Genomic DNA, 23,745 nt, shown 5'->3' with positions numbered 1-23,745 from the left:
GCAGGGAGTCTGCTTCTCTCTCTGACCCTCCTCCCTCTCATGCTCTCTGTCTCTCATTCTCTCTCTCGCAAATAAATAAAATAATAAGTTTTTTTTTTCTTTCTGTTATAATTTATGGAAACAGAATTTGATCTCCACCATCGGAATACTAAAACTGTCTACCCAATATTAATTCTATGCATACTGACAAACTTCCTGATGAGAATTAATGTCATCTAAACACATCCTCCATGACAGGGGTCGGTGAGACCCATTGGTGTCACGGTCATGGCCTTGTGGAGGTGCCCAGCTGCCATGTAGTGGTACCTATATGCTACAGGTTGCCAAGCTCAACCAATGGGCTAGTCTGAAGTAACACGCTAGGCCCACAGTAAAAGCCAGATGAAGGTCTCAAAGACATTTTCAGATGTTCTGTATCAGCAGCAGAAAGTCTGGATTCTTCTCTTGTATTTTCTTTCTGAAGTAATAACCTTACTTTAATGTTTATTTAAATTATTAAGCCAGTATCATATATTCATATATATATTCATATGATAATATTATTTTATCATTGTTGGGTACTTTATGTGCCCCCTCTTCCTTTATTGCAAGTTTTCCACAAATAAGCATGAAGTACCAAACAGCTGTCCCAAAGTCCTTAAAACCAATTAATTTTTTAAAAGATTTTATTTATTTATCTATCAGAGAGAAAGAGAGAGAGCGTGAGAGCACAAGCAGGGGGAGTAGCAGGCAGTGGGAGAGGGAGAAGCAGGCTCCCCGCTGAGCAAGGAGCCCGATGTAGGACTCGATCCCAGGACCCTGAGATCACTACCTGAGCCAAAGGTAGATGCTTAACCGACTAAGCCACCCAGGCGCCCCTTAAAACCAATTATTTTTGGGCGCCTGGGTGGCTCAGTTGGTTAAGCGACTGCCTTCGGCTCAGGTCATGATCCTGGAGTCCTGGGATCGAGTCCCGCATCGGGCTCCTGGCTCGGCGGGAAGCCTGCTTCTCCCTCTGACCCTCCTCCCTCTCATGTTCTCTGTCTCTCATTCTCTCTCTCACAAATAAATAAAAAATCTCAAAAAAAAAAAAAACCCAATTATTTTTTTTTTAAGTTTACCTATAGGCCCAGAGCCAGTGCTAATATCCAAAACAAACCTCACACATGTATATGTGACTTTGGTTTGTTCTATTTTTTCTTAAAAGTAATTTATTTATTTATTTAAGCAATCTCTACACCCAATGTGGGACTTGAACTCACAGCCCTGAGATCAAGAGTTGCATGCTCTTCCGAATGAGCCAGCCAGATGCCCCAGGATTTGTTCTGCTTTCTATTAAAATTCAAGAGTTCCATAAAAGCAGAAACATGTCCAATGTATTTTATAGGATTTCATTCATTCACTGTTGGAAATGTAGGTTGGGCAACTTCTCTAGCGAAGTGTAGTAAGTAGGAAACAGTTCTGTTATTTTGTTTTTGTCACAGTTTGATCAATTGCAGTGATACTGCGATAGGGCAAATGATCCCTTAATTATTCATTTGGAACTGACAGTATGTATGGGCCAACCTTTAAGTACAGTATTACATAAACACAGGCCAAAATTGTGGTATGATATTTGAGGCAAGGAAAAGGTATTTACTACTTCTAAGTTGTAATATGGCAAGAAGAAACGTCTAAAAACTTATACTGGGACAGCGCATTCCTTCCTCTCCTAGATAAGATGAACACCAAGTGTGAATAAAGAGAGGCGACACTGTACAATAATGGGAAATGAAAAGACAGAAATAAAGTTGCCTTACAAAAGGGAATGCACAGAAGGGAGACGCTCCGACAATGGCATGATCAAGAGATAGAAAGATCACTCTCGGGGCGCCTGGGTGGCTCAGTCAGTTAAGGGTCTGACTCTTGATTCTGGCTCAGCGGAGAGTCTGCTTGAGATTCTTTCTCTCCCTCCTCCCCTCCCCCTGCTCACACTCTTGCTCTCTCTCTAAAATAAATAAATAAACAAACAAACAAATAAATAAAATCTTTAAAAAAAAAGAGATCAGTTTCTTAGTCATCTATTAAAGAACTGAGAGAAAGTAAAAAATATTAAACTAGGGATGTTTAGATGTCTCCATAAATCAAAGAGGAGAACTGGACATTTGGTAATTATATTAGGTCCTGCTGTCATCCCAACAGAAGAGGAAGAATGATTCTTGCCACTACCTGACAGAAGATGACTTTTTACAATACTACAGTCGTATATTCTGAAAGAAAGCATTTATTAAGAATTTCTTTTAACTGACTATAAAGGAGTAGAGGCAGTGTAATTTTTATATAAGTCTTAACAGTTCATAAGGCTTAGCTGATAACCATTATTTTTCCTTTATGTAATGCTAAGCAGTTTTTTTCATTCTAACATAAAAATTTTGCAACATATAAAATCTACAACAAAACAATATATTTTTACAGAATCCTTTTCTTAAGGGCAACATTTAGTACACTGTTAACAATGATGAATATCTGTAACCAACAACAGAACATATTCATTGTGCACTTTATAGGGTACTTTCACATATATTACCTCACTGGATGCACAGACCGCTCCCCTGAGGCGGAAATGGTAGGTTTTCTATCACAGACAAGTGAACTCGGGTTTGAGCAGCTGTGTGCCTTCCCCACTTCATACCACTACGAAATCTAGCTTCTGCCTCCACTGATGTTGACCTATTCAGTCAACAATACCAGGGTGATGAGCTAAGACTGGAAAGCCCAGGAACCGATTTCCCTTCATTTTAAGAAATTTTAATAGCATTAATTGGTTTGGCAACCAAAAAACAAAACCCTCTTTTTCCTCTTAAAGACAAAGAAATGTACATAGAAAACAATCCAGTTCGAATGACCAAATAGTGACCTGAAAAAAGAGATACAAATCCCTAAAAGACAGACTTATTACCAACTAGAAAGTATTTTAATGGAGAATATAACACAAAGCACAAAGACAAAGCAAAACAACTACAACTTGATGTCACTCAACAGTTTGTAGCTCATCATGAACTCAACTTACTTTCTGTTTTCCTGCTGTTAATCAATTTATTTTCCAATTCTTCCAGCATACTATGCTCACTTCTGAAGTCACTTTTTTGGTTGCAGAAATGACTGTGTTTATCTTTTTCTATGTTAATAACTCTTTAGGAAAAGAAACAAATGGCATCAATGTGATTTAAATATATTTTTAATTGTTTAAAATATGAAGACACTCATTATAATCAGTACTTATGGATGGATTAATTCATCTAAAGAGCCCAAATATAATTACGAGAATTAATAAGGCTAAGGAGTCAAAGTAGTAGTTAGAAAAGAGTCAAGTTCAACTATAATCATGAGTAATTTGAATTGCTGTTTAAATTACAAAATGTGAGTTTCAGAAAAGGCAGTCATGCACTGGCTTTGAAAATACAATAGCAATTTGGCTCTTGATTCCAACTCAGTCTCATTGTGGCCTCAAAGCAGCCACCATTGCTGACGGCTGCCTTCCACAGGAGATACAGTTAGTCTGTAAACGGAGCCAAGACCTTTCCCCTCTCCTGGGGTGAACCTCCTCCTCACTAAAATGTGAGTAATGGCAGCTCTCTACTACCTAAGCAGGGCTGTGATTAAATTATATGAGGGCACACCTCCACGTAGTAACTATGTACTACAGAAATGTGTATTAACGTAATTAATAAAACTAAAATTTCAAGAAGCAAACGATCTACATAGACAGGAATTTTGGTATAATTAGGGATATCATCTACAAGGACTTCAAAGCTTCTTCTGTGTCATTTTTGCTTCTTGGATCTAGTCCATCTACCAGTAAGGAGTTCTAATGTTAGCTTGAACCCTGGGGTAAGACAAAACAGATACTAGCAAGAAGAGTTTCTGGTTGGACAAAGAAATTTATTTTCTTCTTCCAGAAATCAACACAAATTCTTCTCCAGGAATCCTGTATTTAATGAATGGTGGAACGTCTCAGGCCATTGACTTAATTTCATACAACCTGAGGGGTGACTATCTAAGAGAGAGTTTCCCAATATTTTCCAATTTGCCATCCATAAAAAAAAGTCAGTATTTATAAAGTTCAGTGGGGTAAACAGATGGGACTGCCCTGGGCCCTACCTGGCTGCCTCAAAGGCTAAGAAGATCATACCGTAGTATGTGGGCTTGGGAGAGGAAGCAAAGGGTAGGACAGAGCTGTCAAATAGATCTCAGTCTACATATCAAGTCTTAAGGACTGAGCATGGCTACTGGAGTCCTGTGCTGAGGACTGGGAAGCCCATCTAGGCTCTGGTTGCAGGTGAGGGAAATTATAGGGTCAGACAGAAATGTCTACATGTACAGGGAATATGCTAGGACGGTAAGTTATGCTTTGTGATTCCTGGATTAGAAATATTCACCTGTAAAGACATTCAAAATGTACTAATGGAGACAAATAGCTAAACACAGGAAAAGATGCTCAACCTCACTCATAATAGGAGAAATGCAAAGTAAAACTAGACCACAGTAACATCGTACACCTATCAGACTGGCAAAAATCACAAGTGTAAATACATATTCTGTTGACAAAACTGTGGGGAAATAGGTCCTCTCACACATTATTCGTGGAATTGCAAATTGCCTGTGGAGCACTGTTTGGCAATATTTATTACATCTGCAAACCCATGTGCCTTTGACTGAGCATTTCTACCTCTAGGAATTTTTCCTAAAGATGCACCACCACATACACAAAATGACGTGGACCTATGTAGGTACTGTGATTCATTATGGCCAAAGATTGACTATAACCTAAATGTCCATCACTACGGGGCAGGTTACATAAATTACGGTGCATTCACGCCCTGGAATACAGCGAAGCAGTACCAGGTTCTGTGTGCTGACAGGGAAAGAGCTCCCGAGATACACTCTTCTTCTAACAAAGGTTTTATATGAAGATGTTAGTCACACAACCAAAAGTAGAGAGTGATCGAGTGACTCCCCTTATGTACCCTCACACCACTCTTGCTTGACAATTAGACCTCTCTCGGTTCACCTAGCTCTTCTCCTTTTTAATCTCTCTTTCTCTCTCCCTTTTACTAAAGCATTCTAAAGTAAATCCACTACATTATATAATTTCACCCCAGCATACCTGAGTGTGCATCTCTGGAGATTATGGATACTTAACTATAATGCCATGATCCTGTCTGACAAAATCAACAATTCCTCGGTATACTCTTAAGTTAAAAATAAAACAAAACAAAGCAAGATGCAGAGTAGTGTGTACAGTATGCTCCCATTTATATAAAAAAGGAAAAATCTGAATATGTATTTTTCTTTTCTCCTAGCGTATAAAAATCCTGTGGAAGGATACAAAAGAAACTAAAAATAGTGGCTATCTGAAGGGAAGAGAAGTGGGTGGCGGGGGCCCGGGGTGAAACAGAGACTTTCCACTGTGCACCCCTCAATGTGTGTTGATTTTTGAACCATGTGAATATATTATTACCTATACTGAAAAAAACCCAGAATTATATTCTGAACTGTGATTTTTTGTATTCAATGAAAATTGTTGGCCAGAGACACTCTATTAACGGGTTTTTCTAATACTCTTTCCATGAGTTTTTCCAAAATTTTATAACAAGATGAAGAAAGCCTAATCAGAGCTGTAAAACCAATATATACTGGTAAAGAAAGGCTCTACACCACCATAATCTACTGGTTTGCTATAGACATGGCCATTAACCACTTGGCTGATTACCTATCTAGGGACAAACATAAGCCAGAACACTAACCTACAGTCCAGTCCTACCTAAAGTCATGCATTTTCAAAATAAAAAATAAAATAAAATTGTATTTTCCCAAATTCTGAGTATTAAAAATATAAGTATTATATCAATGTGGAGAGCATTCAATCTCCCAAAGCTACAGTATGGTATAACGTTTCACAATTTAAACAGTATACTTTTTTGTTGGCAGAATTTCTAAACAGAACTGCCACTAATCCAGGGCTTGAGACCATTCCTTACAACAGGCTCCATTTCTCCTGATTTCTTTAGCAAATTGATATTGTACAAATTCAAAGCAGTGTTTGTAAAAAGCTCTCAGCTGCAGGGTAGGGTCGGGTGGTATGAGTTCTAATGCTTTTGATCATCCTGCACAATATTTATCATATCATGGTGCTGCTGACAATGTTGAACATTCAACAGATATCACTGGCTATTAAAAGAAAAAAAATACACATACTCTAAAAGTTAAAATAAATGGCAACTTCTCAGTTACTCTAGTCATGATGTGCAAGACAGATCTGAAAGGGGAGACCAAGGGAGGGAGATCAATTAAAAGGCCATTTCAAGAAAAATAACTTGAGGATACAGACTCTTCATTAAAACTACTGACACCCTCAAAAATAGTTACCAAGTGCTTACGTTGGGCAATGAAAATGTACTGATGTATGTGATCTAAAGAAATAACTGTTTTGTTTCCCTTAAAACACAGATTCAAAATAATATGTGAAAATAACTCTACTTAAAACTTTATATTAAATAGTCTGTTATCATTTGTCTTTTTCATACCCCTGCCTTTCTCATTCATCTCGGGAAAGTCAGTGACTAGAATTTTGTAACTTAATGTGGACTGGAGAGGGTAGAGTAGAATTAACTCCATACTGTCCACAAAAACACGGCTAGTAATGTTAATTGAAGATAATGTTCTTATACTTACTGATTTTTTAATTTTTCTGCTGTGCGCATGAACTCTGCTTTCTTTGTCCGACTAACTTTCTGCTTCCAGTTTTGAAGGTGAAAAGGACGAATCCCACCTGAAGTACCGAAACAGCTATCATTCTACACAGAGAACAAAAACAAATTTACCATCAATAATAAAAATGGCAAGAGATGAAGGCAGAATTTTTCTCAGAGAGAAAGCATCAGTAATAATAATGAAGTCTCTTGGGGGACAATCTGGGGGCCTGTCTTATTTAATTTTTAAAAATATATTTGTGGAAGAAGGAATATCTACCTTAAAATGCTAAATTAAGAAATATTAAGTTTCTGGGGATTTTTACAAAAAGATCTAATTCTTTCAGTCATTTAGCAATACGTATCGAACACTTATGACATGTGGTGTACTAGACACCACAGAAACAATGATGACCCACATCAATATGGCCCCGGGCTGAAAGTCTGGTGAGGGAAACAGATTTACCACGAAAAGGGTAAACAAACATTAATTTAAAAAACACCAATTGCAATAAGTGCTACTTAAGAAATAAACAGGACTGAGATGGAGATAATGAGTTAAAGGACTGTTTTTTTCAGTAAGAACGGCCACAGAGGTTCTATTGAGGGGATGACGCTTAAGGAAGACTGGAGCCAGCCATGTCAAAAATAGTAGGGGAAGGGGTCCCAGGCAGAAGGCCCAGAGTGTGCAGAAGTCGCAGGGCAGGAAAGACCTTGGCTGGTTTAAGCAGAAAAGAGCTAAGGTGACATGATGTTAGTAAAGGTGGGGAGCTTGGTAGGAGATGAAGGTAGACAGGCAGGTACGTGGCCTATCACACTGGCATTTTAAGTCACTTAGGGGGTCTGGATTTTACTCAAGAGTTTTGAGCAGGAGAATACCATGACACATGTAATTTTTGAAGAAATTCTTTCTGGCCATTTTCGGAGAATAAATTGGTGGGAGGTGGGGGAGGAGGTAAAGCAGGACTGGAAGCAGAAGGATCAAGGAAGTAGCTGGAACAGATGAGGAATGATGGTGTCTAGGACCACTGGGATGGCACGGATAGAAAAAGAAGGATCTCCGGGTCCTAGGATTGAGTCCCATGTCTGGTTCCACGCTCAGGGCAGAATCTGCTTGTCCCTCTCCCTCCCCTTCTGCTCCTCCCCCTGTTCTCTCTCTCTCTCAAATAAATAAAATCTTTAAAAAAAAAAATGAAGTAGGGGCACCTGGGTGGCTCAGTCATTAAGCGTCTGCCTTCGGCTCAGGTCATGATCCCAGGGTCCTGGGATCGAGCCCCACATCGGGCTCCCTGCTCCGCGGGAAGCCTGCTTCTCCCTCTCCCACTCCCCCTGCTTGTGTTCCCTCTCTCGCTGTGTCTTTCTCTGTCAAATAAATAAATAAAATCTTTGAAAAAAAAAAGAAGTAAGACTAAATAGATTTTGCATCTATAACCAAGAGGAATCGCTGACAGATTGATGTAGATGAGACAGAAAGGAAACAAGGCTTTACATTTCTAGGCGCAAGCTAAAAAAAAAAAAAAAGTAATGAATTCAGGAAATATTTTTTTCACTGAGATACAATTCACATTACCATAAGTATATCCATCTAAAGTGTACAATTCAATGGTTTTTAAGATATTTACAAATGTGTGCAAAATCACTACTATCTAATTCCGGAAAATTTCCATCATACCAAAAAGAAATCCCATACCCATCATACTTCCACCCCTCTTCCCTACAAGCCTCTGGCAATCATTTAATCTATTTTTGACTCCATGGATTTGCCTGTTCTGGACAATTAACATAAATGGGATCACACAATGTGTAACCTTTTATGTCTGGCTTCTTTCACTTAGCATAATGTTTTCAATATTCATCTACATTGTACCATAAATCTGTACTTCATTTCTTTTTATATCTGAATAATATTCTATTGTATGGATCTACTGTATTTGGTTTATCCATTCATCAGTTGATGGACAATGGGTTATTTGCACTATTTGGCCAATATGAATAATGCTACTATGAACATTTGTGTACAAGTTTTAGTATGAATATACTTTCTCTTGAGCATACAATTCACAGTGGAATTTTTGGATCATAGGTTAACTCTATGTTTTATTTTCTCATTTTAAATATTGGGTTGTTGGGGCGCCTGGGTGGCTCAGTTGGTTAAGCATCTGCCTTTGGCTCAGGTCATGATCCCAGGGTCATGGGATCGAGCCCCACGTCAGGCTCCCTGCTCAGCACTCTCCCAGCTCATGCACACTCTCTCTCAAGTAAATAAAATCTTTAAAAAATAAAAATAAAAAAATAAAAATCGGGTTGTCTTTTTATTGTCGAGTTGGAAGCATTCTTTATATATTGGGGATATAACTCCCTTATCAGATAAAAGACCTGCAAATACCTTCCCAATTTCCCTGAGCCGTCTTTCCATTTTCTTGATAATATCCTTCAAAGCACAAATATTTTCAATTTTGATAAAGCCCAATCTATCCATTTTATCTTGGGCTGCTTGTGCATTAGATATCCTACAGAAGAAAGGTCATGAAGACTCACATCTACATTTCTTCTAAGAATTTTATAGTTTTATCTCTTATATTTAGGTCTCCATCCATTTAGGGTTAATGTTTATATATGGTGTGTGGCAGGAGTCCAACTTCACTGTTTTGTATGTACATACCCAGTTATTCCAACGCCACCTGTTGAAAAGAATCTTCTTTCTTTATTGAATTATCTTGGCTCCCTTGTTGAAAATCAACTGCCCTTAAACATAGGGTTTACCTGTTAACTCTCACTGATCTGTATGTCTATCCTTATGCCAGTACCACACAGTTGATTACTATAGCTTTGTAGTAAGCTTTGAAATTAGGAAGTATGAGTCCTCCAACTTAACAAAGTTAAGATTCAAGATTGTTTTGGCTATTTTGGGACCCTTGCATTTCCCATATGAATTTTAGGATCAGTTTATCAATGTATGCACAAAAAGACAACTTAGATTTTCACAGGGATTTTAACCCTGTAAATCAATCTGGGGAGTATTGCCGTCTTAACTCTTCATATTCATAAACCTCAAATACCCAATGATGTAAGTCTTCCTTCCTTTCTTTCAATGATGTTTTGGAATTTTTAGAGTGTAAGCTTTGTACTTCTTTTGTAATTTAACAATGAATTTACATTCCTATGTACTTTATTCTTGTGATATTACTGTAAACAGAATTATTTTAATTCCATTTTTGAATTGTCCATTGCTAGTATATAGAATTAAAACTGATTTTTATTGATTGCTTTTTTATCCTTCAATCTTGCTGAATTTATTTGCTCTAGTAATTTCTACATGGATCCTTTGAATTTTTTATACACTAATCATGCCACCTGCAAATAAGGATAGTTTTACTTCTTTTCCAATTTGTTTCTCTTGCCTAATTGCCTTTGCTAGAATCTCCAGTGAATAAGTGGTGAGAATGGACATTCTTGTCTTGTTCCTTATCTTATGTGGGAAGCTTTTTAAAAAATTTTTAAAATTTTTTTATTATTTATTTATTATTAATTTTTTATTTTGAGAGTGAGAGAGCACACAAGCAGGGAGGAGGGTCAGGGAGAGAGGGAGAAGCAGATCCTCCACTGAGCTGGGAGCCCGACGTGGGGCTCGATCCCAGGATCCTGAGATCATGACCTGAGCCAAAGGCAGATGCTTGACTGACTGAGCCACCCAGGTGCCCCTGTGGAAAGCTTTTAATCCTTTGCCATTAAATCAGCTGTGGGCATTTTATAGATGCCTGTATCAGACTGAGGAGTTCTCTTACATTGCTAGTTTGTTGAATGTTTGTTTTAATCACAAAAAGGTGTTGGATCATGTAAATTGCTCTTTCTACATCTATTGAGATGATCATGTCGTTTGTCCTTTATTCTATTAATAAGTTGTATTACACTGATTGATTTTCATGTGCTGAACTAACCTTGCATGTCTGGAACAAATCCCAACTGATCATGGTATGTAATCCTCTTCATATGTTGTTAGATTTGGGTTGCTAGTATTTTGTTGGGAAATTTGCATCTATATTCATAAGAAATACTAGTTTGTTATATTCTTTCTTGTGTTTTCTTTGTCTGATTGTGGTATCAGGGTAAAAATAATGAGCTGAAAAATGTTGAATGAGTTGAAAAATGTTCCCTCCTCTATATTCTGAAAAAAGTTTGTTAGGAAACAAAAAAATATATTTATACTGACTTCTATATTTACCTCCCTGTTTACTTACCAGTACTCTTTATTCATCCTCTTCTTCATGTGGATTTGAATTTTTATGTAGTCTTTTTATTTCAGTTTAAAGGACTTCCTTTAATACTTCCTGTAAGGCATATATGCTGGCATATGTTAGTGTTTGTCTGGAAATGTCTTAATTTTTCCATTTTTAAAGAATAATTTTGGTGGGCATAGAATTCTTGGTTGACAGTCCTTTTCTTTCAGCACTTTGACTATGTCATCCCACTGCCTTCTGGAATCCAAGGTTTCTGGGTTTTTTTTTTTTCTTTTAAAGATTTTATTTATTTATTTGATGGAGAGAGACACAGTGAGAGAGGGAACACAAGCAGGGGGAGTCGGAGAGGGAGAAGCAGGCTTCCCGCTAAGCAGGGAGCCCAATGTAGGGCTGGAGCCCAATGTAGGGCTCGATCCCAGGACCCTGGGGTCATGACCTGAGCCGAAGGCAGACGCTTAACGACTGAGTCACCCGGGCGCCCCTGGAATCCAAGGTTCTGATGAGAAAGTCCGCTGTTAATCTTATTGAAGATTCCTTGTATGTGCCGAATTGCTTCTCTTTTGGTGCTTTCAAGTTTTTTGTTGTTTTTGTCTTCCAACAGTTTGATTATGAAGTGTCCAGGTATGATCTCTTGAGTTTACTCTACTTGGAGTTCATCAAGCTCTAACAATATGTAGATTAATATTTTTCATCAAATTTGGGGAGTTTTCAGGGCACCTGGGTCACTCAGTCGGTTAAGCCTCTGACTCTCAATCTCAGCTCAGGTCTTGATCTCAGGGTCGTTGTGAGTTCAAGCCTGGGTGTGGAGCCTACTTAAAAAAAAATTAGGGATGTTTTCAGCCATTATTTCTTCTAATATTCTGCCCCTCCCCATTTCTCTTTCCTCTCCTTCTGAGACTCTCGGTATGTATGACCTTCATGATGTCTCACAGGACTCTGAGGCTCTGTTCATTTTTCTTTTTTTCTTTCTGTTCCTCAGTGTGGATAATCTGAATTGGCCTATCTTCAAGTTTCCTTGAATCTTGAAGCTCAAATCAGATGCTGAGGCCCTCTAATGAACTTTTCATTTGAGTTCTTGTACTTTTTAACTCCAGAATTTCTATTTGATTTTTTAAAACAATTTAAATCTCCTTATAGGTATTTTTAATTTGGTGAGAAACTATCCTCATGCTTTCTTTTAGTTCTGTAGCCATGGTTTCCTTTAGTTTTTTGAATGAATTTAAAACAGCTTATTTAAAGTTTTTGTCTATTATTTCCAATATCTAGTCTTCTTTTGAGATAGCTTCTTTTTACCGCTTAAAAAAAAAATTCTCTTGTGTGTGAACCATACTTCCCTCGTTTTTTGCATGTCTCATTTTTTTTTTGTTAAAAACTTGATGTTTAAAAACTATAATTTGGTTAATATAATTAAATATTATATTGCTATATAATTATTATATTATATTATAAATATAACAATTATATTAAGAAAACATAATTTAATTCTGAAACTGAGATTCTCTTCCAACCCCAAGCTTTGTTGTTGTTGCCGTTTGTTTAGTCAACTTCCTGCACTGATTCTGCAAAGTCTCTATTGTTTGTTTGTGTGGCACTGAAACCTCTGCTTGGTTAGCTCAGTTGTCACCTAATGGTTGACTGGTCATAGGTCTTCCTAGCTGCCGTGAACCAATACATCTCCCAGCCCTTGCTGAGGGGGTCTGTGTGCATACCAGGACATGAAGCTTCGACATGGAGGCAGGCAGTTTGCAAGTCAACCTTAGCCTTCGTCACTTGCGCAGAGCTTCAAGGCCAGCCAAAGATGAAGGCTTAGGGCTTTCTCAGATCCTCCCTGGTGTACTGGTTTCCTACTACTTACTACAGGTTAGTTTAACACAACCTTGCTGGCTTAAACAACACAAATTTATTCTCTCACAGTTCTGGAGGCCCAGTTACAATTAAGGTGTTGGCAGGTTTGTGCTCCTTCTGGAGACTTCAGAGGAGCATCTACTTCCACACTTTTTTCCAGCTCTTAGAAGCCACCTTCATCCTTGGCTCGTGCCCCTTCCTCACATCACTGCATCCTCTTGCTTCCCTTGTCACATCTCCTACCACTGGCTCTGATCCTTCTGCCTTCCTCTTATAAGGACCTTTGTGAATACATTAGGCTTACACAGATAATCCAGGATAATCTCCCCATTTTAAGATACCTAATTCAATCACATCTGCAAAGTCCCTTTTAACCATGCAAGGTCACAGGGTCACAGGTGCTGGGGATTAGAATGTGAATATGCTTGAGGGGGCCATTATTCAGCCTACCACACCTAAACATGGACATAACCCTATGCATGTGTGTGATCTTCTAGAGGAAATTCCTTGTGAATAATCATGTCAAGTCAGAGAAGGAATGTAGTTATTACTGAAGGACTACTCTAAGCAGCCAAGGGCCCTAACATGTAGGCCGTCAGAGGGAAGTTCACTTAACAAACAAAACAAAACAGAAGACACAGCCCTATCATGGTTTAAAGCAGAGCCATACATTAGTGTGACACTGTTAGAAATACCTTTAAAAACTCATAATTCAAGTATTAAAATGATTAAGAGGGAAATGGCATTTGAGAGGAAGGTAGAGAGATTTGTGGTCTTCAGTCTTGAAAGGCAATAGTGAGGGGGATTATCAACAAATAATATACTTGGGGCACCTGGGTGGCTCAGTCATTTAAGCGTCTGCCTTTGGCTCAGGTCATGATTCTGGTGTCCTGGGACTGAGCCCCACACCAGGCTCCCTGCTCAGCGGGGAGCCTGCTTCTCCCTCTCCTCCCCGCTCGTGCTCTCTATCTCTGTCTCTCTCTCAAGTAAATAAATAAATCTTAAAAAGAAAACACAACAAAACAAAACAAGTAATATGCAAATATTAGAAAGGACAGACAGGGCATGGTATTACTTTTCAATATGGGTAAGAAATTTATAGGGTTCCACACCCTAAGGAGGTTGTAGAATAAAATAAAATATAAAATGTTTCTAAAACCTCAAAGATAATTTCTCCAAAATAACTTAAAAGAACTGTTATAGACTAATTTATGTTCCCCCCCCAATTCATACATTGAGGCCCTAACCCCCCTTTGTGACTATATTTGGAGATACGGCCTTTGAAAAGGTAATAAAGTTAAATGAGGTCATAAGGGTGAGGTCCTATTCCAACAGGACTAGTGTCCTTATAAGAGGAGGAGACATCGGTGATCTCTCTCTCTACGCGTGCACAGAGGAAAGGCCACCTGAGGACACATGAGAAGGCAGCTATCTACACGCCAAGGAGAGACCTTACACCACCAAACAATCCTGGCAGCACCTTGATCTTGGACTTCTAGCCTCCAGAACTGTGAGGAAATTAACTTCTATTGTGTAAGCCACCCAGTCTGTGGTATTTTGTTATGTATACCCTAACAGACTAATACAGGACTTTCAAGTATTTTAGTGAACATCTCTTACATCATGAGGTTGTCATCAGGAAAATCTCTCCTCAAGAAAACATTAGTTGGTTTCACTATTAGGGTCAGTGGGAATATTCATTCACTCAATCATACGACAAATATTCAAGTTCAACGGTAGGCTGAGAATTTGAGTGTGTAGGTATGTGTGTGGTATACTGAGGGAAGTCCAAAGATGGATAACATATAGTTAAAATCCTCAAAAACCTCAATATGGTACAGCTGTGATTCTAATTCCTTGTTTAAAGTCCAAACACCCTCGAGAGTCTACTCTGTTACTGTTGTCGTCATCAACTACGAGGCTCCGCCTTCCCTAAAATGATGAGAGCACAGAAAGCAGGGTGTCAACCTCAACACGCCTGACATTTTGGACTAGATAATTTTTTTGCTGTGGGGGGGCTGTCCTTCGGCATCTACTCGCTAGATGCTAGTAGCCCACACAACCCATCCCTGCCCCAGTCCTGACAACCAAAAACATCTCCAGACTTTGCTAAACGTCAGGAACAGATAAAACATTTGAAACAGCTCCACAGGTGATTTTGGTCCATGCCCTGGAAAGGCAAACCTCTGAGGATCACCAGAAGGGAGTGATGAAAAGGTTCATCAATAACAATATTACGTAACTTGTGAGAAATGCAAACCAGGAGGCAAAACACGGTTATAAGAATTTGAACCAGAGTAAGCCAGAAAGGTTTCATGGAGAAAGCCAGAAAGATGGCTAAACCACTAGGATCATACATTAAACAAAATGTTAAAAATTATCTTTAAAATATTTTATGCATTATGTATTTTTATATATTTTACTTTTTTCCCCCCCTGAGACATTTGGGCCAGAGTTAGAATAATAAAGAGAATTACAGAGGATGTGTGAAAACATTTGCCTGAGGTGGAATTTCCTGAGCTCATACAAGTAAAGACAGAAAATCGCTATACTCCCTTAGAGGAAGAAAAGGATGGAACCTGTCCTCAGCTCACAACGGCCTTCCTTTAGGTTTGGATTGGTCCTCAAATATTTAGCGAGTGCTTACTATGTTCCAGGACTAAACTCAAGAGTGGAACTGGGAACACAATAGTGAATAAGACTTCCAAACGTTTCTGCCTTCCTACAGCTTACATTCCCATGGTGGGGGCAGAGGTGTGGAGAAAAATAAAAATATGTAATTGAGCATATAATAATAAATGATATGGAGCAAAATAAAACCAGAAAAGGGAAGAGGGCATGCTCGGTAAGGGGATTCAGTTTAGGGAGGTCATGAAAAGAATCACTGGGCTGATGGCATTTGAACAAAGTTAAGTGAAAGAAACACAACTAGCCATAGAACCAGGAGGGAAGAGCATTTCAAGCAAAGGGAACAGCAATTACAAAGCTTATAAGGTAGGAGAGAACTAGGCCTCTCTGAGGGTCAACCAGGAGGCGGGTATGGTTGCAGCCGACTTAGAGCAGGGGACTGGAGAAGAGCTAACAGGGAGATGGTGGGGGTAGCTCACAGGCCCTGTAGACCATGGACATTGGCTTTGACTATGAGGGTTCTGAGCAGAAGAGTGTCATTATTGGACTGAATCACCCTGGCTGTTGTGAATACTTTAGGAAGACAAGAGTGTTAGAACAGAAACCAACTAGGAAAGTATTTTGGCCCGGGGGGAAATGATGGCGTGGACAAAGACAGTGGCACTGGGAGGTGTGAAGAGTGGGATTCCCGATTTACTCTGCAGGTAGAACATGGAGGAATTGCCCACGCTTTGGGTGTGGGCTGTGAGACAATGAGAGCAGTGAAGGTCTTGGCTTAAGCAACTGGATCCAACCATTCTTGAGGATCCTGTGGTCCACGCTGCCAGACAAAGGGGTCCGAGGCAGATCTCTGGAAACACATCTGCCTCGGACCACCCCGTATTTATTCCTCCTTGTGTTCCCAACGCAGGTACAATAACAAAGCAGCCAATTCCTGGGCACCGAATCTCTCTCCAACCAAGCACTGTGCCAGGGCCTTCCCAGACACAAGGACCGCGGCTCCGTAAGGTGCAGTTACCGGATCCAGTTTTTGCAGAAGGCATTGAGTCGCGGAGAGGATATGTTCTCATCACAAGGCTAAGAAGCGGCAGAGCCCGGGTTTCCACCCAGATCTTTCCTCGATTCCAAAACCACATGGAGGTGGCTCTGGAGAAGCAGTTAAACGCACAAGCCAACAAAGCACAACGCCGGGCGTGGGCCAGGCCGCGAGCAAAGGGAGGCGAGCGCCGCGCCTCCCGCCTGCGGAACCGCGCTGCAGAGGACACCTGTTCGGCGAGGGCCGGGACCCCGTCCCGCCCCCGGCACCCACAGCCTCCTCAGTCAGGCCCACGCCCGCTGCCTGAGAGGCTTCTGGCCCGTCTCGATTTACCTGTTGCGGCACCTGCGCTGCTCCCACTCCGCTCCCGGTGGCCGCGCCCGCCCCCGCCACAGCCCCGGCTACCGCGGTGGCCGCTGCCGCCACCACGACCGTCGTCAGGGCGGCCATCTTTCCTCGCCAAGCTGCTCGGGCCGCAGCGGCCACCCGGGGCCAGAGGGTTCCGGCCGCGGGAGCTCCTGGTCCTGCAGACCGTTCCGGGCACGGTGGAGCTCCGCGGGACGCAGAGCACGGCAGAACCAAGGCGCAGGGCGGGGCCGATATGGGGCGGGGCCGGGGCGCGGGGCGGGGCCGGGGCTCGGGGCGGGGCTCTGCCAAGTTGCCGGCCGCGGCCGAGCCGGAGTTCAGGGCGGGCAGGGCGGGGCTCTGCCGGAATGTAGGGCGGGGCCGGGGGACGGGGCGGGGCTCTGCCGGGAGAAAAAGCGGGGCCGGAACGCTGGGCGGAGCCGGAACGCTGGGCGGAGCCGGGGCTCTGGGCGAGGCGGGAGCGCAGGCGGGGTGGAGATGTCTGTGTGCAGGGTGGGTCAGGGAGGGGCAGGGCCAAGATGTGGGGCAGGGCCGAAGTGTGGGGCGGGGCTGGGCGGCCCGGAGCACGGGGCGGGGCCGAGATGTGGGGCGGGGCCGGGGCGGAGGAGGGCCGAAGTGCAAGGCGGCCGAGGGATGGGGCGGGGTCGGGAGACAGAGCGGGGCTCTGCGGGGATGCTAGGCAGGGCCAGAGTGCTGGGCGGGGCGGGAGCAAGGAGCGAGTCCGGGGTTCAGGACGAGGCGGGAGCGCTGGAGGGGTCGAGATGTGGGGCAGGGCCTGAGTGCAGGGTGGGTCAGGGAGGTGCGGGGCCAAGATGTGGGGCGGGGCCGGAACGAGCTCTGAGCTGGGCCAGAGCGCGGGCAGGGCGGGGCCGGGGCACAGAAAAGGGCGGGGCCGGGGGGCGGGGCGGGGCGATCGGCCAGAGCCTCACTGCGCCGCTGCGGGTTTGTGTAAACTTTTCCCGTGCACTTGTCTACTTTTATTCAGCAACATCTTTCTAGACCCCTCATTCACCTCCGCTCCCCTACCCACCTTTTACTGTCAAACTTGTTTGTGTCATGGGGCACCTGGGTGGCTCAGTTGGTTGAGCAGCTGCCTTTAGCTCAGGTCATGATCCCAGAGTCCTGGGATCGAGCCCCGCATCGGGCTCCCTGCTTGGCGGGAAGCCTGTTTCTCCCTCTCCCACTCCACCTGCTTGTGTTCTTTCTCTAGCTGTCTCTCTCTGTCAGTTAAATAAATAAATAAATAAATAAATAAATAAATAAATAAATAAAACTTGTTTGTGTCATATATAGATAGAGCTCTATAGATACATAGAGCTATTTTACGTAATAGAACTTCTTTCTAGGTTCCTACTAAGCGCTGGTGAAACTGAGTCTAAGTGAAAAAGCATTTATTTATGGGCTTGAACAGTTAACTATATTTCACACTTTCAAAGAAACGAAACAGGGCATGCCCCACACTGTCAGATACCAGAGGCAGAAATGCCACACTTGGTCAATAAGAAGAGAGATTTCAAAGAGAACTGTGTCGGGAGGTTGGAAAAAAGCCATAGATGACTCCTGTAGTTAAAACACAGGCAACCAGCGGCAATTCGCCTGGTTCCCGGGCGCACCGCCTTTTCCTCTTCTAAAGAAATGGATTCATTCATTCATCCCTTTGCTCATTCAATCAATACCCAGTTCCTACTAGATGCCAGGCACTGTTCTAGGCCTTTAGAATTCATTGTAGAGTTAGACACGCGTGCACATGCGCGGACACACACATACACAGGTTCCTTCTTTCTAACTTCTAGGAAATTTAAACAAGTAAACAAATAGGGTATTTACTGAGCACTTACTGTGTTCGCACTGTTCTAAGTAACCCAGTGAAGTAGGTACTGCAATTATCTCCTTTTCACAGAAGGATACAAACCTAGGCAGCCTGACTCCAGAGACCATCCTGGCAGAGAAGTTGAACAGGTAGCTGGATAAAATGTTTCTGGAGCCAGGAGAGAGACTGGAGCTAAAGATGTGACTTTGGTCTTCATCTGCATGCAGAAAATATTTCATTTTATTTTTAAAGATTTATTTATTTATTTGAGAGAGACAGAGAGAGTTCGAGCAAGGGGAGGGGCAGAGGGAGAAGGAGAGAGAACCTGCAGCAGACTCCCCGCCCTACCTGGGGCTCGATCTCATAACCCCTAGTTCGTGACCTGAGCCAAAATCAAGAGTCGGATGCTTAACCAACTGAGCCACCCAGGTGCCCCTGCGTGTAGACAATATTTTACATAACTCTGAATGAGCTCACACAGGCAGAGGAGAAATTGAAATCTGAGACCTGAGTCCTAGGGCCTTCCAACATAGGTACACGGACAGGAGGAGGAGGAGGAGGAGGAGGGAGACTCCGAAGGAGGGGTCCCAGAGAAGAGAGGAAAACCAGAAGTCTATGGAAGAAAAAAGTGTTTGGAGGAGAGAATGATCACAGACCTGGTGTGGTCTGCCGCCTGGAGGCTGAGTGAGATGAAAACAGAAATGCTGGTTGGGTTTGGCAACAGGGAAGCCTCGGCCACCCCCAGCAAGAGCCCTGGCAGTGGGATGGTGAGGACCAAAGCCTCGCTGAGAGGACTGAGGAGATGTCGAAGGTGAGGAATAGAAACGACAGGGATTTCCATGGTTTTGCGATACAGGTGATCAGACAAATGAGGCGGTTGCTGGAAGATGTGTCGGGTTTCAAGGTGAAGACGAGTGGAGGGTGTCTGTGCCCTGGAGTCCAGGACACAAGGGGAAATGTCCGTCTTTGAGAGGGGCGTGGGCTCTTCCTGACTGGAGAGTTGCAGCACAAGGTCATTGGCAGATGTGGAGACAGAAGATGGGCTCCCTCTCCTCTCCCCACTAAGTAGGAGGAAGTAGGCAGCGTGGGTGTATTGCGAAGGTAAAACCTCCCTATAGACGCACATTTTGTCCAAAATGAGGTCTGTTGCTATAGCACCACCTGAGCCCCTGTAACTGGTAGTCTGGAAACATCTGGCAGCCTCAGGGGAAATCAGGCCATCAAGAACTTCAGTTCAGGGGTCTCCGCAGGGGCAGCAGCAGCATGGATACTCTAAGGGAACGCATGCACAAGCAGGACACCTGCTGTTGCAGACTCTCAGCAATTTGTTACGATGGGAAGTTCCGAGAAGGGATTAAGAATCCCACCAACAGAAAACCAGAGCAGACCTCTGCAACGAGGTCAGGCAGCTGCCTGGGTCCTCACGTCCAGGCCCTTTCAGAGATCAGAGCTACAAAATATATTCGTATTGCACGGTTTCATTTCTTACATTTTGTACCAATTCTAATTTAATATCAGAGGTTTGCCTTTCCTTAACCCCTTTTGTATTTGCATTTCTTTTCTCTTGCACTGAAAATCTTGGCTCCTTACACTATCAACATAGTACTTGTTTGCGTTTTCTTGCAACAATTGCATACTTTCAAATTATAGTTCTAATATGTCCACTAACGGTAAACCTACTGAGTGAAATTTTAAAACCATTTTTGTGTTCTTTTTGCCCTTAGACTATGTCCTGCACTAGACAGCCGATCAGAGTATTTACTGTATTTGACAGTTTTGTGAGCCACCCAGGTGCCCAAATTTTCCTCTTCTTATAAGCAGTCACTGGATTAGGGTTCATCCCAATCCAGTAGGACCTTACCTTGACTACAACTGCAAAGATCCTATTTCCAAGTAAGTTCACATTTGCAGGTACTCGGCGTTAGGACTTCAGCATCTCTTTGAAAGACACAGTTCAGCTCATAACACATATTACATATAATCCTCCACACTTTACGTTTTTCACCTAACAGTATCTCCTGGAACTCACTTGGTATCAGTTCACAGAAATCGTCCTCATTTTTTTTTTTTAATGCATCATACTCATTGTTTTATTCAACCAGTCCTCTACTGATTGATATATGGGTTACTTTACAATCTTTTGCTGTTAAAAGTAATGATTCATCAGTATTTCATATTGGGGAAGCATATCTTTAGTAGAATTGCTGAGTCAAAAGATGAATGAAAACACAACACAGGTATTGCTAAATTCCTTTCCATAGAAGTTGTATTATTTTGCACTCCCACTAGCAAAGCCTGAGGATGCCTGTTTCTTTATCACTTTATTTTTTCAACTTTTTGGATTTTTGACAATCAGAATAGGTGGAAAATGATATCTCTCAGTAATTTTATTTTATTTATTTATTTTTTATTTGAGAGAGAGAGGGAGAGAGAAACAGCATGAGAGGGGAGAGGGTCAGGGGGAGAAGCAGGCTCCCCGCCGAGCAGGGAGCCTGATGTGGGACTCGATCCCAGGACTCCGGGACCATGACCTGAGCCGAAGGCAGTCGCTTAGCCACCCAGGCGCCCTCTTTCAGTAATTTTAATATGCCTTTTTCTTAGGAGTGAAGGTCAGCCTTTTTTCACAAGTGGAAGGATATCGACTTTCCTTTTCTTTGAACTGTCTATTCACATTCTCTCCCCATTGGCATTTGGGCTTCTCTTTCCATTTTTTTTTAAAGAGCTCTTTATCAGTTAGGTGATTCTGATATAATTTTGTGGTATAAATTGCAAATATTTTCTTCTAGGTTTTTGTTTTGTGATTTTTGCTTTTTTTTTTGCTTTGAACAAGTTCTTTTTATTTTTATGTAGTCAAATTTGTCAATATTTTAGAATTGTCTTTGATGCTTCTGGATTTATAATCATAGTTGGAAAGGCTTTTCTCACTCCAAGTTTGTAAAGAAATGAATTCTTGTTTTTTTGTGTGGTTTCACTTTTTACATGTAGATATCTAGATTATTTGGATTTCATTTTGATATCCAGTGTGAGATACAGATCCAATTTTGCTTTTTCCCAAATGGCTATCTAGTTATGCCAACAACATTTATTAAAAACAGTATATTTTCACCACTGATTTTAGGTGTCACTTAACTTTTCACATATAATTGTCCTATTCTGAATTTTCTTTTCTTTTTAAAGATTTATTTATTTACTTGAGAGAGAGTGAGTACAAGTGGAGGTAGGGGCAGAGGGAGAGGGAATCTCTAGCAGACTCCTCACCCCTGCTGAGCACAGTGCCTGATGCAGGCCCCAATCTCATAACCCTAAGATCAGGACCTGAGCCGAAATCAAGAGTTGGACCCTTAACCAACTCAGCCACCCAGGTGCTCCTATTCTGAATTTTCTATGCTATCATTCTGTGTCTATTTATGCACCAATGAATATACACTTTTAAAATTATAGAGTCTTTATAAAATGTTTTAGTATATTATAGGTCTAATTCCTCTCATTTAGAATTAATAGCCTAGGGCGCCTGGGTGGCTCAGTTGGTTAAGCGACTGCCTTCGGCTCAGGTCGTGATCCTGGAGTCCCTGGATCGAGTCCCGCATCGGGCTCCCTGCTCGGCAGGGAGTCTGCTTCTCCCTCTGACCTTCCCCCCTCTCATGTGCTTGCTCTCTCTCATTCTCTCTCTCTCAAATAAATAAATAAAATCTTTAAAAAAAAAGAATTAATAGTCTACTTTGGGGGAAAATAAATCCAGGTATTTATTGAAATCACATTAAATTTATTAACTTGGGAAGAATTAACATATGTATTATATAAGTTATCTTAACCATGAACAAGGTATGCTTTTACATTTGTTCATGTCTACTTTCACATCTTTGAAGAGTAAATATTTTCCTTTAAGTTTATTCCTAAGTTTTTTATTGCAACTATAAGCATGATTTCCCCTCCCTTCATATCATTTCACTAGTTATTCTTTGAATATATGAAGATAGTAGATTTTTGTTAGTTTTTTATATTGCTACTTTAATCAACTCTCTTAGTTTTGGTACTATATTTATAGTGATTCTCTTAGAGTTTCCACTTATGCTATTATATTATCTACAATCATGGTGTATCTTCCCTTCTAATTCTCATGACTATATTCCAACTAGGAAGAAGGAAGAAGACTGCAAGTTTAGGTTTCCCTGAAATCAGATCATGAGTCAAGGACTTGGGTAGTGGAGGGGGCTTATTTGGGAGGTGGTCCCAAGAAGCCAAGTGAGAGGGTGGAGAAAGTAAGGGAAGGGAGAAAAGCCTATAAAGAGGCTTTAGTGGTTATTGCTGGGGACACATAGATTCACTCTACCTAGGGACCTCCTAAGGAAGCTGACAGAACGTTCCTCACAATTGCTCCACCAAGGGATGGAGAAGCTGAGATAACTAACAAATCCCCAAACTCTCCGGTTGAAGACTTCTCTGTGGGTATTAAACTTCAGTATTTACAGGCTGCCACACACAAGGACCAAACAAGCTCCCAGAGAAAGCCGTTAAGCCAAGAAGCAGAGGGGCATGGGCCCAAGTGGGAACTGTCAGTGTAGATGGGTTAACTCAGAGGTGCGACCCCTACAATGTCTGCTACAGAAGCAAAAAGCAAAAGGAGCATGACAGTGAATCCATTCCTCTTTATTTTTTTTAAATCTTTCTTTTTTTTCCTAAAGATTTCATTTATTTATTTGAGAGAGAGCATGTGCGCACACACGCACACTCAAGTTATTACTATTATATATTATATATATACTATTATATATTATATAGGTATTATTATTATAACAGTAAATAGTGAAAATAATAGTTTATCTTACAGTCGATTTTGCTCCACATCATTGTATTCCCTACCAATCCTTACTTAAGTTTTTCTTTTCTTTTTTTTCTTTTAAAGATTTTATTTATTTGACAGAGATACAGAGAGAGAGCACAAGCAGGGGAGAGGCAGAGGGAGAGGGAGAAGCAGGCTTCCCGCTGAGCAGAGAGCCCGACACAGGGCTTGATCCCAGGACCCAGGAATCATGACCTGAGCCAAAGGCAGACGCTTAACGACTGAGCCACCCAGGCGCCCCAGTTAACAAACTTTTAAAGACAATATGGCTT

General features: G+C 41.6%; 1 protein-coding gene across 4 annotated transcripts in view; it reads right to left on the bottom strand.

The window, feature by feature from the left end:
* Window positions 1-23,745, bottom strand: part of CCDC112 (coiled-coil domain containing 112) — a 127,232-nt gene that overhangs the window by 12,316 nt on the left and 91,171 nt on the right. For 2 of the 4 annotated variants that reach the window (XM_081827217.1, XM_081827220.1), the window contains exons 1-3: window positions 16,791-17,052; window positions 6,694-6,815; window positions 3,029-3,150 (exon numbers count right to left, since the gene is read on the bottom strand). In XM_081827217.1, the coding sequence (XP_081683343.1) occupies window positions 3,029-3,150; window positions 6,694-6,815; window positions 16,791-16,907 (361 nt within the window). In that variant the 5' untranslated portion in view covers window positions 16,908-17,052. Of the gene's footprint in view, window positions 1-3,028; window positions 3,151-6,693; window positions 6,816-16,790; window positions 17,053-23,745 lie in introns of those variants that run through there. The other 2 variants (XM_081827219.1, XM_081827218.1) reach the window with 1 other exon arrangement.

Source organism: Leptonychotes weddellii, chromosome 7 (assembly GCF_054177405.1).
Source record: "Leptonychotes weddellii isolate Sample4059 chromosome 7, ASM5417740v2, whole genome shotgun sequence".
NCBI lineage: Eukaryota > Metazoa > Chordata > Mammalia > Carnivora > Phocidae > Leptonychotes > Leptonychotes weddellii.
This window is presented reverse-complemented; position numbering and strand designations above follow the sequence as displayed.